This window comes from Trichosurus vulpecula, chromosome 1, assembly GCF_011100635.1.
Source record: "Trichosurus vulpecula isolate mTriVul1 chromosome 1, mTriVul1.pri, whole genome shotgun sequence".
Lineage (NCBI taxonomy): Eukaryota > Metazoa > Chordata > Mammalia > Diprotodontia > Phalangeridae > Trichosurus > Trichosurus vulpecula.
This window is the reverse complement of record NC_050573.1, coordinates 246,685,601-246,699,676: the sequence shown is the minus strand read 5'-3', so window position 1 is coordinate 246,699,676 and position 14,076 is coordinate 246,685,601. Positions and strand designations below refer to the sequence as shown.

Genomic DNA, 14,076 nt, shown 5'->3' with positions numbered 1-14,076 from the left:
TCTTAAGCAATGGGCCATGTGCTGACATGTGTTTACTGCTTTGAAGAATTTCTTCTGCTCTGCTCCATCTCTGCCACATATACCTGAGAGGGCAGAATTACTATCCTGACAAATGTGTTTGGTTTTCTAAATCTATCTTTGCTGGAGTTGCCAATCCCTGTTTTTGAAAACTACAGGTTTTGGAAACCACAGTATATCTTTTCGTAGGAGTATTTCGAAATTCAAAATATTCTCAATTCAAGATTTGTTTTGATGTAGGAGATTTAAGAAAAATCAATGGAAAGGTGGTCAAAAACACTTTGACATTGCTTTATAAAACCTAAACCATATTTTCCCACAACCTATAGATGTAGGTTTATTCCTAAAAAGAAAGCAGCACTTTAATGCATTTTCAAATTAATTTTGTAGCTATGTGAGAAAACTGAGTGGTAATTACTTTATTTTTCCAAGACAAAGTTTTAGATTTTTATGAAGTCTTTGGGAGATGAGCTATTTCTAGTACAACAGATTAATAGTTGTATTGTTTAAACAAGAGGGCTTATGTGTTCTGTTTTTTCCCTTCAATAGATGCGTGTAATAATTTTAACGGAGTAGGTATTTTAAATATTCAAATTGATCTGTGATTTCATCATTCAGGAGTTCCCTCTAGTTATGAAGATTGTCTTCCATCTCCACATCCTGTCTGTTGTCCTTGCTCTCCCAACAGTTTGGGGTAGGGAGTGGGGAGTACCCAATGTGTTGGAACTGTTTCTTAACTTGACATTGCAAGGATACTCATGGATCACTCGTGCACTTACTCTTTCCACCCACTTTTGGAAATTAACTGTAAATGTAAAATATTTTATAAACAAAAATTAAATAGATTTCAGTTAGTGCAACATGAGAAACTTAAAATATTGGTTAATGGACTTTAACTCATCCTTCATCTTTCTATTAGATCAGAGCCTGGGAAAGAATCACAAGTTTTCCTGATTTTTCAATTCCCAAATGATTCTTTGATTTAGAATTCTTTCACATTCATATAGGATTCTAGTACAATTAGAAATGGTTTTATTACTTTATTAGCAACTTAATATTCCAGAAAATCTCAACAACACACATTTTGGTTTAAAAATTTTTAGTGATATTTTTTATGCTACCTTTTATACCCCCTTCATGTATGTGTGTATGTATGTACATACACCTCCCCCTGCCCCCACTTGCAGTCTGTCTCTCATAATGAAGAATAAAAAGAGGGAAAAGCAGCCAGCAAAACTAAGCAGCACATTTTCTGATCAGAAGATGTGTGCACCACATGTATAGTCCTCAGCCTCTGTAAAGGAGGAAAGGAGGTACATTTTCTCATTTCTTCTCCTAAGTCAAACTGTCATTTTAATTTCAGGGTTAGGTTTTGCTTTTTTGTTGTTCTTTCTGTTTATATATTGTTGTAATCATTCTATATTTTGTTTTTCGGGTTCATCTTCAGTATTTATCAGTTAATGCATCTCAGAAGTCTTCATATTCATAATTTCTTATAACGCAGTAATATTCTATTACATACATGTGTCACTTAAAAACATTTTTTTTCCTCTAGTGCATAGGTAGCTTCCCTTTTTTTTTTAAACAGGGGAGTGTCATGGCTAGGCCTGTGCCTTAGGAAAATTAATTTTGGCATTTGTATAAAAAGAAGGAGGAATAGGAAGGAACTTGAGGCCAATAGGACACTATTAACAATGGTCCAGGGAAGAGGTGATAAAGGCCTAAACTGCTTCACAAAGGTTGAGAACCATTGCTCTGTGTTTGACCAAGCAAATTCATCAGTTATGACCACTTTTGAAGTACTAGTCTGACTTCATTGTTTATGGTAATGGCAAACATTTTCTTTACCCAGAGTATAGGTTATGTAAAGCTAAATTAGAAAAGTAAATTAATAAAAATTTGGTGGATTGGTTAGACATCAAGAGTTACTGATAATCTGGATGTATATATAATTCTACAAATACTGAGAGGTAGGAAAATGAAAACCTGGATGACTTACAAAAACCTGTATCAGCATTAAAAATGGTATTGCAAGTTTTGAGAAAAGAAAGCCCTTATGTTTAGTGGCAAATCTGGTGGATTTCTAAGCAGGAAATTCCATACTATTTCCATTCCTGTCACAAAAAACTGCTAAAATAAAAATGTTTACTGTGGTGTAATAAAACGTTTCTTATACATGGGCATTGGCACTTAGTAATGGTGCTTGACTATTTTAATAACAAAATTAATTGCTCTCATTATATTAAGAGAGTTGTGGTATAATGGAAAGAGCACTGGCTCTGGCATCAGAAAACCTGGGTTCATATCCTGCTTCTGACGATTACTTTCCTTGTGACCATCAGCAACATCAGTAGGCATCAATTTCCTCGTCCATAAAATGAGTGGATTAGACTGTATTGTCCCTGTGGTTTCTTCAAGCTCTGGACCTATGTTCCTATAAATATTTTTTTTCTCAACTTTGACCCTATAACAATATTTAAAAATCCAGTAACTGATTGTATTACATAGTGTGTATGCAGAGAGAAACACAAGGCTACAAATCAGTTGTGGTATAACTTATCTAATAACCAGTACTGAAGAGAAGAAATATTCCCTTTTTTCTTAGGAGGGTGGAAGGGACATGAATGTAAAGGAAGTTGCAACTTTTATATTGGGAAGCATAGTTAATTTGAATAAAAAGATTTTTTTGAATTGCTATTAGGTTATTTAAACTTTTTTTTCATTAGTCCTTACAGTTGTTTAACTTGAAGTATACTAAATGTAAGCTGGGCTATTCCTGGGTTCACTGTTATACTTTTGTGAGGGATGAACCAAATGTATCAAATTAATGACATAAATGAAATTGTAGGGGGGAGTGCTTTTTTTTAGCACCTTGTGGTATGCATAAGTTCTATCTTCTTTCTGTGTCGTTACTGTATAATATTGCATCTGTTGTAGTGAGAACAAACTAATACATGGTGATTCCAATTTATTTTATTGTGTCCACTAAATCCCAATGGATTTGCTGATTACAAAGGGCATAGATCTTTGACGATTTCTTCATTTGTGAGAAGAGAAGATTATGCAATTTTTCTACTTTTCTGCATTCTAGCAAAATCTTGGATTTGTATCAGATTCCTTTGTGATCTGAAAATGATACAGTGAAGTGAAACTTCCCCTCCAGTCCTTTTCTTGGTTACTATGAAAATCAGTTATTACAGTGAAGTAGGCATAGATAAAATATATTTTTCCGACTTATTTTGCATAAAAGTTTGAAAAAACCATTTTGGGATTCCATTGCTTTTTTGATATTTGAATTATAACCTTTATATACAATTCCTGACTTGATTATAATACATTGTTCATATACCTAAGTAAATGGAAAACAATTTCAGCTTTTAATTTTGGTATTTGGTTTATTTTTAATAGGTATCAACAGATGTTACATACAAATTTGGTTTATCTTGCTACGATAGCAGACTCCAATCAAAATATGCAGTCTCTTTTACCAGCAGTAAGTACCCTCCACTGTGGTTTAAATTAGGCAGTATTCACAAATGATTTTGTCTTCTTTTTGAAACAGTAAATTATCAGGGAGTCAACATATTAAATGTATTTGCTTTTCCATCTAAAGTGGAAATCTTATTTTTTTGTTAGTGGCCGGATTTAGGGGGTAATCAGGTAATTCACTTGAGTACTTTCCTTTTCCTTATCATTTCCCCACTCCTTTTCTCCTCCAGATGTATAGCATTGCTTTAACTGGGAAACTAAATCCTGAATTTAGTATATCTTTTAGTTGAAAGACCACTTTGAATGTTTAAAAATTGAACACTTTTTATTCCCATTTCTGGAGAAATCTACTTGATAGTTAGATTGACCCAAAGAGGGTAAAGGAGAGTTGATCCTATGGAACTTTAATTAAACTCTAAGCAGGGAAGATATAAAACTTGGAAACAACAGTTGTTTTTGCTACTTTTGAAGAATCACTGGAGTCATGTGAGGCTGAGTCAATCTAAGCCTGTTTTTAAAGGGGTGTTTTTTTTTTAATGCTTTGCAGACTGCTGTTCTGATATTTTAAAAACCTGCCATATACTAGATTACAAAGTATCTTTCTTCCTCAGTAGGGACCTCATTCCTCTCAGTTACGTGTAATAGTGGATAGTGTATTGGGCTTGGAATCAGGAATACTTGAGTTTGAATCCTGCCTTAGATATGTATTAGCTGTGTGACTCTGGGCAAGTCATCTACTCTCTATCAGTCTCAGTTTTCTCATCTGTACAATGGGTATGATAATAGCACCATTGAGATAACAGATGTAAAGTGCTTTGCAAACCTTAAAGTGCTATATAAATGCTATGATGATGATGATAATAATGATGCTATTGAGCTAGAACAGTTATAAAAAGTACTTACAGCTCATATTTCAATGGACCTCTTATTTTACCACTGTTGGGTACCTTTCTAATGGTGCAGAATAGATAAATCCATTCCTTCTTATTCTGTGAGACTCCTGTCCATGTCCTCTGATAAATCCTCCCTCCATTGGGGGAAGCAAGGGAAAGAATCCATCCTGAGGGACCTTTCAGGTCTCTTAACATTTCTTCTTTACCAGTGCAGCATGTGGGCTATCCATCTGTCACCTATTTGTTGTTATTGCTTTATGACTGACCAAGTGCTCGTTTATGGTAGTGGCTGCTTGAATTCTTTGTTTCTGGCTGCTTACAGTATTTTTTTCTTTGACCTGGAAGCTCCGAATTTTGGCTATAATGTTCTTGAGAGTTTTCATTTTAGTATGTCATGTTCCAGGAGGTGTCTGATAGATTCTCTTTCCACATTGCCCTTTGGTTCTAAGAGATCTGGGCAATTTTCTTTTAAGGTTTCTTGAAATATGATGTCAAGGCTCTTTTTTGGTCATGGTGTTTAGGTGATCCAATGATTCTTAAAAATTTTTTTCCTCCTTCATCTGCTTACAGGTTAGTTGCTTTTGCTATGAGATACATTACTTTTTTTTCCTTCTCTTTTTCATTCTTTTCACTTTGTTTTAGTGTTTTTTTGTTGCCTTGTGGAGTCATTGGCTTCTCTTAGGTCCATTCTAATTTTTAGGGAATTTGTTGCTTGGGTTAGGGTTTGTACCTCTTGTGGCAAGTTGTTAATTCCCTTTCCAATTTTTTTCTTCCGTAACGCATTTCTTTCTCAGTTTTTCCTTACATGCTTTTATTTCGTTTATAATAAACGTTTGAAGTTTTTTTTTAGTCTTTATCTTTTTCAGGAATTGTAGTTGAGTTATGCTAAATCTGTTTTCCTTTGAGGTTTTGCTTGTAGATGTTTTAGAGTAATTTTTTTTTCCTTCTGGATTTGCGTTTTAAACATTGCTGTCATCCTGATAGCTTTTTATGGTGGGATTCTTTTGTGTTTGCTCATTCTTCCAACCTCCTTCCTGACTTTAGACTTGATGTTAGGGCTGTGCTTTGCATACTTTTGGAGGGAAGACCTGGCATGGTCCTGTTGCTGCTTTCTTGGGATGTTGAGTGTTGTATTATTCTAGCCCCTCAGGGATAGCTCAGATTGGGGACCTGCAAGCTTTCAGAGTCCCAGAAGTACTGATCCAGGGAAAGGTCTGATTACTAACCCCTTTGTCTGACCTCTGCAAGTTTCTGATCTGGGTTTGGGTCTGAGCAAGAATAGATGCTGATGGACTTATACCCTCTCAGCCGGCTGGAAAACTCAGCTGGTTCAGAGTAGCAGCACTGTGGGCTCCCACTGCTCTGGAATTCCTGCCCTGGTTATTCCTCTGCAGGCTTCAGACCGTGTTAGAAATTGACACCCTGTTCTGCTCCTGGGGTTTGAGCCACAGTGCTGTTGTACACCTGCTCCTTTGTAGGTACACTGCCCAGGGGCTTTCATGTCTCCATCTCCATCCTCCATGCATCTGTGACCTGGAAATAGGTGATGGGTGACAAAGCTGCCACTTGGCATTTATTACTACAGTGCCCCTGAAGTTCTCTGCCATAGCTTTCATTTCTATTATAATTTAATTTCAAAATTCTTTAAAAATTCTGACATTATTTCTTCTCGGAATTCTGATTGTTCCTGTGGGTAAGCTGTTGTCTTGGTCATTTCTGGCTTTATAACAATTTTTTATTTTTTGTTTACTCATTTTTGGTGTTGAAGCCTCTGCTCTGAGGGTCCTTCTTTAGTTGCTTTTCCCCTTTCTTGGGGTTAGTCTGAGTTAGTGTCTTTTCTTTTGACCCGTGATCACCATGGTTCTTCCCTCCTTGAGTTGGAGCTCCTTGGGATGGGAAGAGAGAGAGAGAAAGGAGGAGAGGTCTTTTCTATAAATTTTTGTCAGAGGCTGCCCCTCCTTTGGTTGGGGTTTTTTCCTTGGGCAGAGGAGGATAGGGAGAAGGGACTTTTTATTTCCCTCTCTGTTGTCCTTTTCCTCTTTCAGTGCCCTGTCACCTTCCCCATTTTTTCCCTCTTTGCTCTGAGACTTTTAACATTTTTTTTTTCTTCCTTGGGAGAAATCTTTCACTTTGATCTCTCTGGATTTCTTACTGTGGAGACTTTTTTCTTGGGAGTTTCTCTTCCCTAAGGCTTTCACTTTTATCTTCACCCCTCTGGGGATTTCTTTGCCCTGACACTTTTTTTTCTTGCTGGAAGCCTTTCACTTATACTTTCACTTTTGCCCCTCTGAGGATCTGACTCTTAACTGTCATTGGCTATAGGGGTTGTGTCTACATCACTTGCTTAGAGTTGTGTGGTTTATTGTGTGGGGATGTTGAGTATAGTTTCTCCTTAAGCCATCTTCATGTCTGTTCCCTCCCAGCTCTAATTGTTAGGAAATTATTCTGGGCAGTTTGGTGTCACAGTGAGCTCATCAGGCTTGGAATCAGGAGGACTTCTCTTTCCGAGTTCAAATGTGGCCTCAGACACTTACTAGCTGTGTGATCCTGGGCAAGCCATATTTGCCTCAGTTTTCTCATCTGTAAAAATGAGCTGGAGAAGGAAATAGCAAAGTACTCCACTATCTTTGCCAAGAAAATCGCAAATGTGGTCACAAAGGGTTGGACATGGCTGAAACAATTTAACAATAACATTATTTTATAACATTATATATTATATGACAAGACTGAACAACAAATTTGCCTTTTTGCAGCTGCCAGCCATTACTCTCTGTTTTGCCTTCAGTGGCCAAAGAGGAAAAGTCTAATGTCTTCTCCACAAGAGAGCCCTTTAGATACTGAAAGACAACTATGGTATTCTTTTTAAATGGGCCCTTATCCAAGCTAGATATCTCTAATTCTTTCATATTTGATACTTCATGGCATGCTTTTTAGGCCTTTCACCATCCTGGTTTTTCTTGGACACACTTATCATTGTCCTATTTAAATAGTGGTTCTACAAACTGAACAAGAATACCCCAGATGAGGTCCAAGGATTACAGAGTACACTGGGACTATCACCTCTTAATGCAGTCTAAGATCACATTGTCTTTTTAGTTGCCACAGTACACTACTGATTTGTGAGTTTGCAGTTCACTGAAATCTCCATATCTTTTCGAAAAAAACTGCTGCCTAGCCCTATCTTCCTGCCTTACTACTTATGAAGTTGATTCCTTGTGCCCGTGTATAAAACTTTGCATTTATCCCTATTGAATTTATCTTTTTGGATTTATTCTAGTGATATAGTCTGTCGAGATGTTTTTGGATCCTGACTCTGTCATCTAGTATATTATCTATCCCCCCAGTTTTGTTTCACATACAAATTTGATGAGCATGCTAGCTATTCCTTTTGCCAAGTCTTTGATAAAAATATTAAACAGCACCAATTTCATCGTGTATTGAAAAATATATTGCAAAGAGTGAGATAGGATCCTTCCTGGGGGTAGGTAATCCATCTTTCAGCCTGAACTCTTACCAAGTCAGCAAATATTTGTTGACCGTTTATTGGGTACATCTGATAGGTTTTGCGGGAGGATAAGGAAGTAGGAGACTTTGTTCTTGCTCTTAAGGACCTTACTATTTAATTGGGAATACAAGATGTGAACATGTGGAAAGTTATATAACAAGAAATATATTTAATGGCAGTGATGGGAGATGTTATATGCAGTATAGGACTCTAATTGCTAAACGAATAATACAGATTAAGGGCAATATAAATTAAGAGAATGATAAGATCATTTATGGAGAGGTTGAGGTTTTATCAGTAGTCTGGAAAGCTGCCCAGTATTTGATAGTCAGTCATGGACAGCTTTCCAGGTGGAATATGATAACAATGTTGTAGTAAAATAGGTTGCCCATGCGTCACTGCTACACAGGTCCTAGAAGACACTAGATAATATCAGAATGAGCTACACAATTTTATTTCTAAACCTACCATAGGATTATAAACTTTGCAGATTTCATCTGAAGATTCATTGGGGGAGATTTTAGCCACAATCAAATAAATATTTTTATGATGTTGATCATGTCATTAAATACTTCCAGCTCCTTCTGTGGGCTGGAAGGAAACTTAGAGGTCATCTAATCCAACCCCCTCATTTTACAAAGAGGAAGCTGAGACCCAGAGAGGCGAGGAAGAAAGAAGAGTTAAAGAAAATATCAAGTTTTCACATATGGGAAGGTGGGTAAATAGTAGTTCCATTGATAGAAAAATGTGACTTAAGAAGAAAAAATAGATTTTGGGGAAAGGACAGTAAATTCACTTTTGAAGTCAGCGAGGAGAGATAGTGGAGTAGGAAAGACCTCAGTTCAGATCCAGACTCAGACAGTTACTAGATGTGTGATCCTGGGCAAGTCATTGTTTGCCTCAGTTTCTTCAACTCTAAAAAGGGGATAATAATAGTACCTACCTTGCAGGATTGTTGTGAGGAACAAATGAGATTGTAAAAGCACTTAGCAGAGTGTCTGGTGCATAGTAGGCACTATATAAAACGTCTGTTCCCTTTTAAGCTAGTTGGCAAAGCTTCTGCTTGCACCTGGATCTTTGGATTCAAATTAAATATTCAATGCACTCTGCTGTCCTGCTTCCCCAGAAGAAACAGTTGGATTGGAGCTGAACTGGGAAGACAAGTTAATTTGGGGATAGGAGAACAGCTGAATTTGTAAGGTACACAGACAACTTCATTTTGTACACTTTAGGGAGAATACAGTGATTGATGATAACAAATGTTAACTCTGGGTCTTGATCAAGAATTACAGTTGTTTTCTAGTATAACTTCATTAAAACATTCTAAAAATTATTTGTTAAAATCCCTTCACATATTTGTTTCATTTTAGCTATATTGATTGCAAAAGTTAATGATTAACATTTTAATTAAACTTTTTTCCCCCTCATGTTTTTAATTATATTTTAAAAAATAAACTTAATTTGGAATAATGTAGAATGCCAAGAACTAAGCAAAATAAGCGTCTCATTGCTAAAATAGATATCACAAATACCAGGCACTAGATACTCAAGTACTCTAAGAAGAGGCTGTAAGGTTCATAACATTGAATTTATTTTATTTTACACAAAATTCTGATTTCTGTATTTTTAGACAACAGGTTTGAGGTCATAAATCAGAAGGGGGGAAAGGACTGTGCAATGAGAATAATCATCCATATTTATAGAGTGGTTTCAGATGTGTAAATCATTGTACATTTGTTATTTCACTTGTTACTCGCAACAACACTATGAGGTAGGTGTTAATACCAGTCCCATTTTACAAAGAAGAAAGATGACTTAGACAGGTTAAGTAGTTGCTAAGGGTCATACAGCACTTACGTGTCTGAGGCAGGATCCAAACTCTCATCTTCATGACTCTGGAGTCCAACGTTCCATTGACTATGCTGTGCTGTCCGTCCAAGTAATAGCAAAATAGGAGAGAAAAATAAGCCTTTAAAAAGTACAGTGGTCTGGGCTCACAGAATCTTAAGACACAGACCTCTTTAATAAGCCTCACTAGGCACTATATTATAGACTCTTCTTACTTAAGTACATCAAAATTCCATGATCTACATAGTAACAGTTTTTGTAAAATATAAAGTAATATAATTGTTATTCCTAATTATATGACCCATAGTTATTAGATAAATTTTTTTGAATAATATTTTATTTTTTCCCAACTACATGTAAAAACAATTTTTAACAATTTTGAGTTCCCAGATTTTTTCTCCTCTATCTGCTCTCCCCTTGCTGAGATGGTAAGCAATTTGATATAGGTTATATATTTGCAATCATGCAAAACAAATTTCCATATTAGTTATGTTGTGAAAGAAAACACAGATTAAAAACATGGAAAGTAGTATGTTTTGATCTGCATTCAGACTCCATCAGTTCGTTCTGTGGTGGTGGATAGCATTTTCCATCCATCTATCTATCTATCTGTCTGTCTATCTATCTATCTATCTATCTAATATTTTTAGTTTTCAGCATTGATTTCCACAAGAGTTTGAATTACAAATTTTCTCCCCATTTCTACCCTCCGGCCTACTCCAAGATGGCATATATTCTGATTGCTCCATTCCCTAGTCAGCCCTCCCTTCTGTCATCCCACTCTCCCCCATCCCCCTTTCCCTTACTTTCTTGTAGGGCAAGATAGATTTCTGTGCCCCATTGTCTGTATATTTTATTTCCTAGTTGCATGTAAAAACTTCTTTTTTTGAACATCTGCTTTTAAGACTTTGAGTTCCAAATTCTCTCCCCTCTTCCCTCCCCACCCACCCCCCCTAAGAAAGGAAGCAATTCAACATAGGCCACATGTGTATCATTATGCTAAACCCTTCCATAATACTCATGTTTTGAAAGACTAACTATATTTTGCTCCTTCCTATCCTGTCCCCCTTTATTCAATCTTCTCCCTTGACCCTGTCCCTTTTCGAAAGTGTTTGTTTTTGATTACTTCCTTCCCCTATCTGCCCTCCCTTCTATCGTCCCCCCCTTTTTTATCTTCTTCCTCCTCCTTTACTGTGGGGTAAGATACCAAATTGAGTGTGTATGATATTCCCTGATATATTGAGAAGGCAGAATTTATGATTTCAAAGAGAATCTCATATGTGCCTGAAAGGTTCGGAACCGCAGGATATAAGGAATTCTCTAGGCAGAAGGCAGGAGAACTAAAGCATATATTTACACTCCACAGTAACAGGCCCACAAACCAGCATCCCCATTTTGATATTTTGATCAAAAGCTTCCAGGCCCAATAAGTCCGCCTCACAAGGGTAACCAGGAGGCCACAGAGAAGCGAGATGGTATAAGGCAAAATGGTATACATGCTTCCCCTCTACGTAAGAAGATTACTCACTGGCCTCCAGTCCTCGCTCAGCACTCCTCGCTCCACGTGGGTCAGCTCTGTTACCGGCAGCTCAGCTTCGGCTGTAGGCGTCTCTGGCTCCAACCGGAAAAGGAAAAAAGGATCTTCAAGCTGTCCTCTCCCCTCTCATAAGAGTTTTTGACATCATCAAGCGCCGCCTGAATGACCAGAGCTGCTTCTTGAGCTGGCACCTCACCCTAGCGCAGACTAGGTCGTGGCTCTGGAGTTAACACCTCCCCCCAGCCAGCCCCATGACTCATCACGCAGGAAGCTTTCTGCTCGCAGGCCATGAGTCTCTGGACTTCCTGCCCCGAAAGAGGTCACACAGGAAGTTCTCCACCCCCAGGTATGGCCCAGCGAGGCTCAATGAGGTAAGGTGAGTCACTCAAAGAAAACAAAGGCCACTCTGGCTACACTCCACCCCTCACAATGTTCTAGGATGCACAATCCAATCATAATTTAAATTAAATTATATATCCTAGAACATTGTGATCCAATTACGCAGGAAACTAAAACATATTCACAATAAAGCAAAACATATCATTCAATGACATTCCCAAATACTGGTTTACGATTCAAATGTGATCCACACCTAGGTCCCAGCAAGATAATCTCTTCAATCAATCATCCCCAAAATAATTATTAATAATTCAGATGTCCACCCCTAGATCTTTGTATCCATTACATAGGATCAATAATATCATAACAATAAAACAATATAGCAAGTATAACACAAAATAAGTACTCAGAACACTATCATCATTCACCCCCGCCCCGAACGATTAGGGCTCAAAATCTTGGGGTAAGGGGTGAAGGTCTCATTTTCCATAGCTTCTTCTTGCTGAAATTGGACGTAGAGGTGTCCCTTCCCCAAAGAGTCCCATTCCAGAGGTCAGTTCTTTAGCGAGCTGGCAGGAATTCCAAGAATGCTACGTGCTTAGGCAGTCACCGGAAACTGCAGGGTCCTTAGGCCTGCAGGAGACAGAACTAGTGACAAGGTTAACCAAAACAGAGAACAAAAAGAGTAGGCAAGTATGGGCTATTATCCTTCAAATAAAATCATCTCCAGTTTAGTTGAAATTTCAGTTATGCAGAGATCCAATATCAGAGCCAAACTCAGATGGTAAATGTTTCTTTTTAAACGGAACACAATGAGGAAAGTAAGCCAAGAGGTTCCCACCCTAGGTGGAGACTAGGATTGTCCTCCCAGCCTTTCCCCAGATGTACAAGCTTTCATCCATTAATCACACAAGGTCACCTTCCCTCTGAGTGGCTTGTGGCAATTACCAGCATCAGCCATAGCTGTGGGGTCTGTGAATCTATTATTATAGCTCTATTCATGGTAAAATATATGGTTCAGGGGTACGATTTGGTAATTATCTTCCCCCGAATAGACCACTGTTACAGTGTTGTCCTTCCCATGGGCTATGACTTCTGCAGCCTTTGGAATATCATCTGGCTTCCGTTTTACCCATACCTTATCTCCCAACTTTATTCTATCAATGGAGCAAGCCCTTTTGCCCCTCTATTAGTTATTTTAGGAGGTGGGTCAGTTTTCACAAAGGTTATTTTTTCACAGGGGATAATAATCACTTGAACTATCATTCCTACCAAATTGTACAGGTTTTTCACCCAAATTCTGGAGTGTCACAACAATTTCTTTTTGATAATTCGAATCTATCACTCCAGCCAATACATGTACTCCTTGAGCTGCTAATCCTGGTTTAGGTAATATCCGTTCAAAATGATTCTTGGGGATTCTCATACATACTCCAGTAGGAGTTTTTCTTGTTTCTTTCCTATTCAACCTAAAATTCTCTATACAATGTAAATCATATCCTGCCAAACCAGGTGTTCCTGGACATGGTAGGGGGACATCTTCCCTCACAGTCCAAAATTCAATATTTTGGATCTCATGTGTTTGTTGTTCTCAAATCTGCAAATTTGAGGTCATCATTCTGGCTAGAGGTGTACTCCCCGCTAAGGGCCTATTACTCAAATTATGTGAGGCAATAGACAAATTATCCTTCCAATGTCGATATGAATTATTAGAGCTTAATTTTCTCAGCTCTTCTTTCAACAAACCATTCATTCTTTCAGTCAGCCCAGTTGCTTGTGGGTAATATGGAATATGATATATCCATTGTATATTATTTAACACAATATCTTTTCACTTCTTTGCCCTTGAAATGTGACCCATTGTCACTTTGAATCTGCGTTGGGGTTCCATAGTATAAACTTACAATATCTAGGGTTTTACAGGTGTTTTTCTGAGTTGCGTCCTTATAAGGACAAGCCACTACTACACCTGAATAGGTATCAACACACGTACATGCATATTTACATCTTTTATCCTGGGGTAGTGGGCCAATATAATCTATCTGCCAAATTTGGGCTGGAACTTTTCCCTTTGCTATTTCTCCAGTCACTATCCTAGGAAGAGTTCGTTCTTTTTCTAATTGACATATACAACACCCCTCTTATTTGTTTTAACAACGCATGAGAGATACTGATACCTCGATCCTGTGCCCATTGGTGGGTGGCCTGGACCCCTAAATGGCCTGTGGTCTGGTGGACCCATCTTGCTAAGGCTGGGTCATCAGTTGGAGTTGGAGTAGGGACAATACATTCAGTGGCAATCTTTGCTAGTTGATTCGCGTGTGCATTGTACTCACGTTCTGGTGTGGTCAGGGTCGCGTGAGCATCAACATGAAAAACTGACAAATCCGTAACCAAAGACATGTCCCATATATTTTCCCATAACTCTTTACCCCAAACTTGTTTGC

The 14,076-nt window shown here is 37.8% G+C and overlaps 1 protein-coding gene across 4 annotated transcripts in view; it reads left to right on the top strand.

The window, feature by feature from the left end:
- The window catches only part of SS18 (SS18 subunit of BAF chromatin remodeling complex), an 89,508-nt gene that overhangs the window by 11,963 nt on the left and 63,469 nt on the right, over positions 1-14,076 (top strand). For all 4 annotated transcript variants that reach the window (XM_036757272.1, XM_036757279.1, XM_036757297.1 and 1 more), the window contains one exon: positions 3,427-3,511. In XM_036757272.1, coding sequence (XP_036613167.1) covers positions 3,427-3,511 — 85 coding nt within the window. The remainder of the gene's footprint in view (positions 1-3,426; positions 3,512-14,076) is intronic.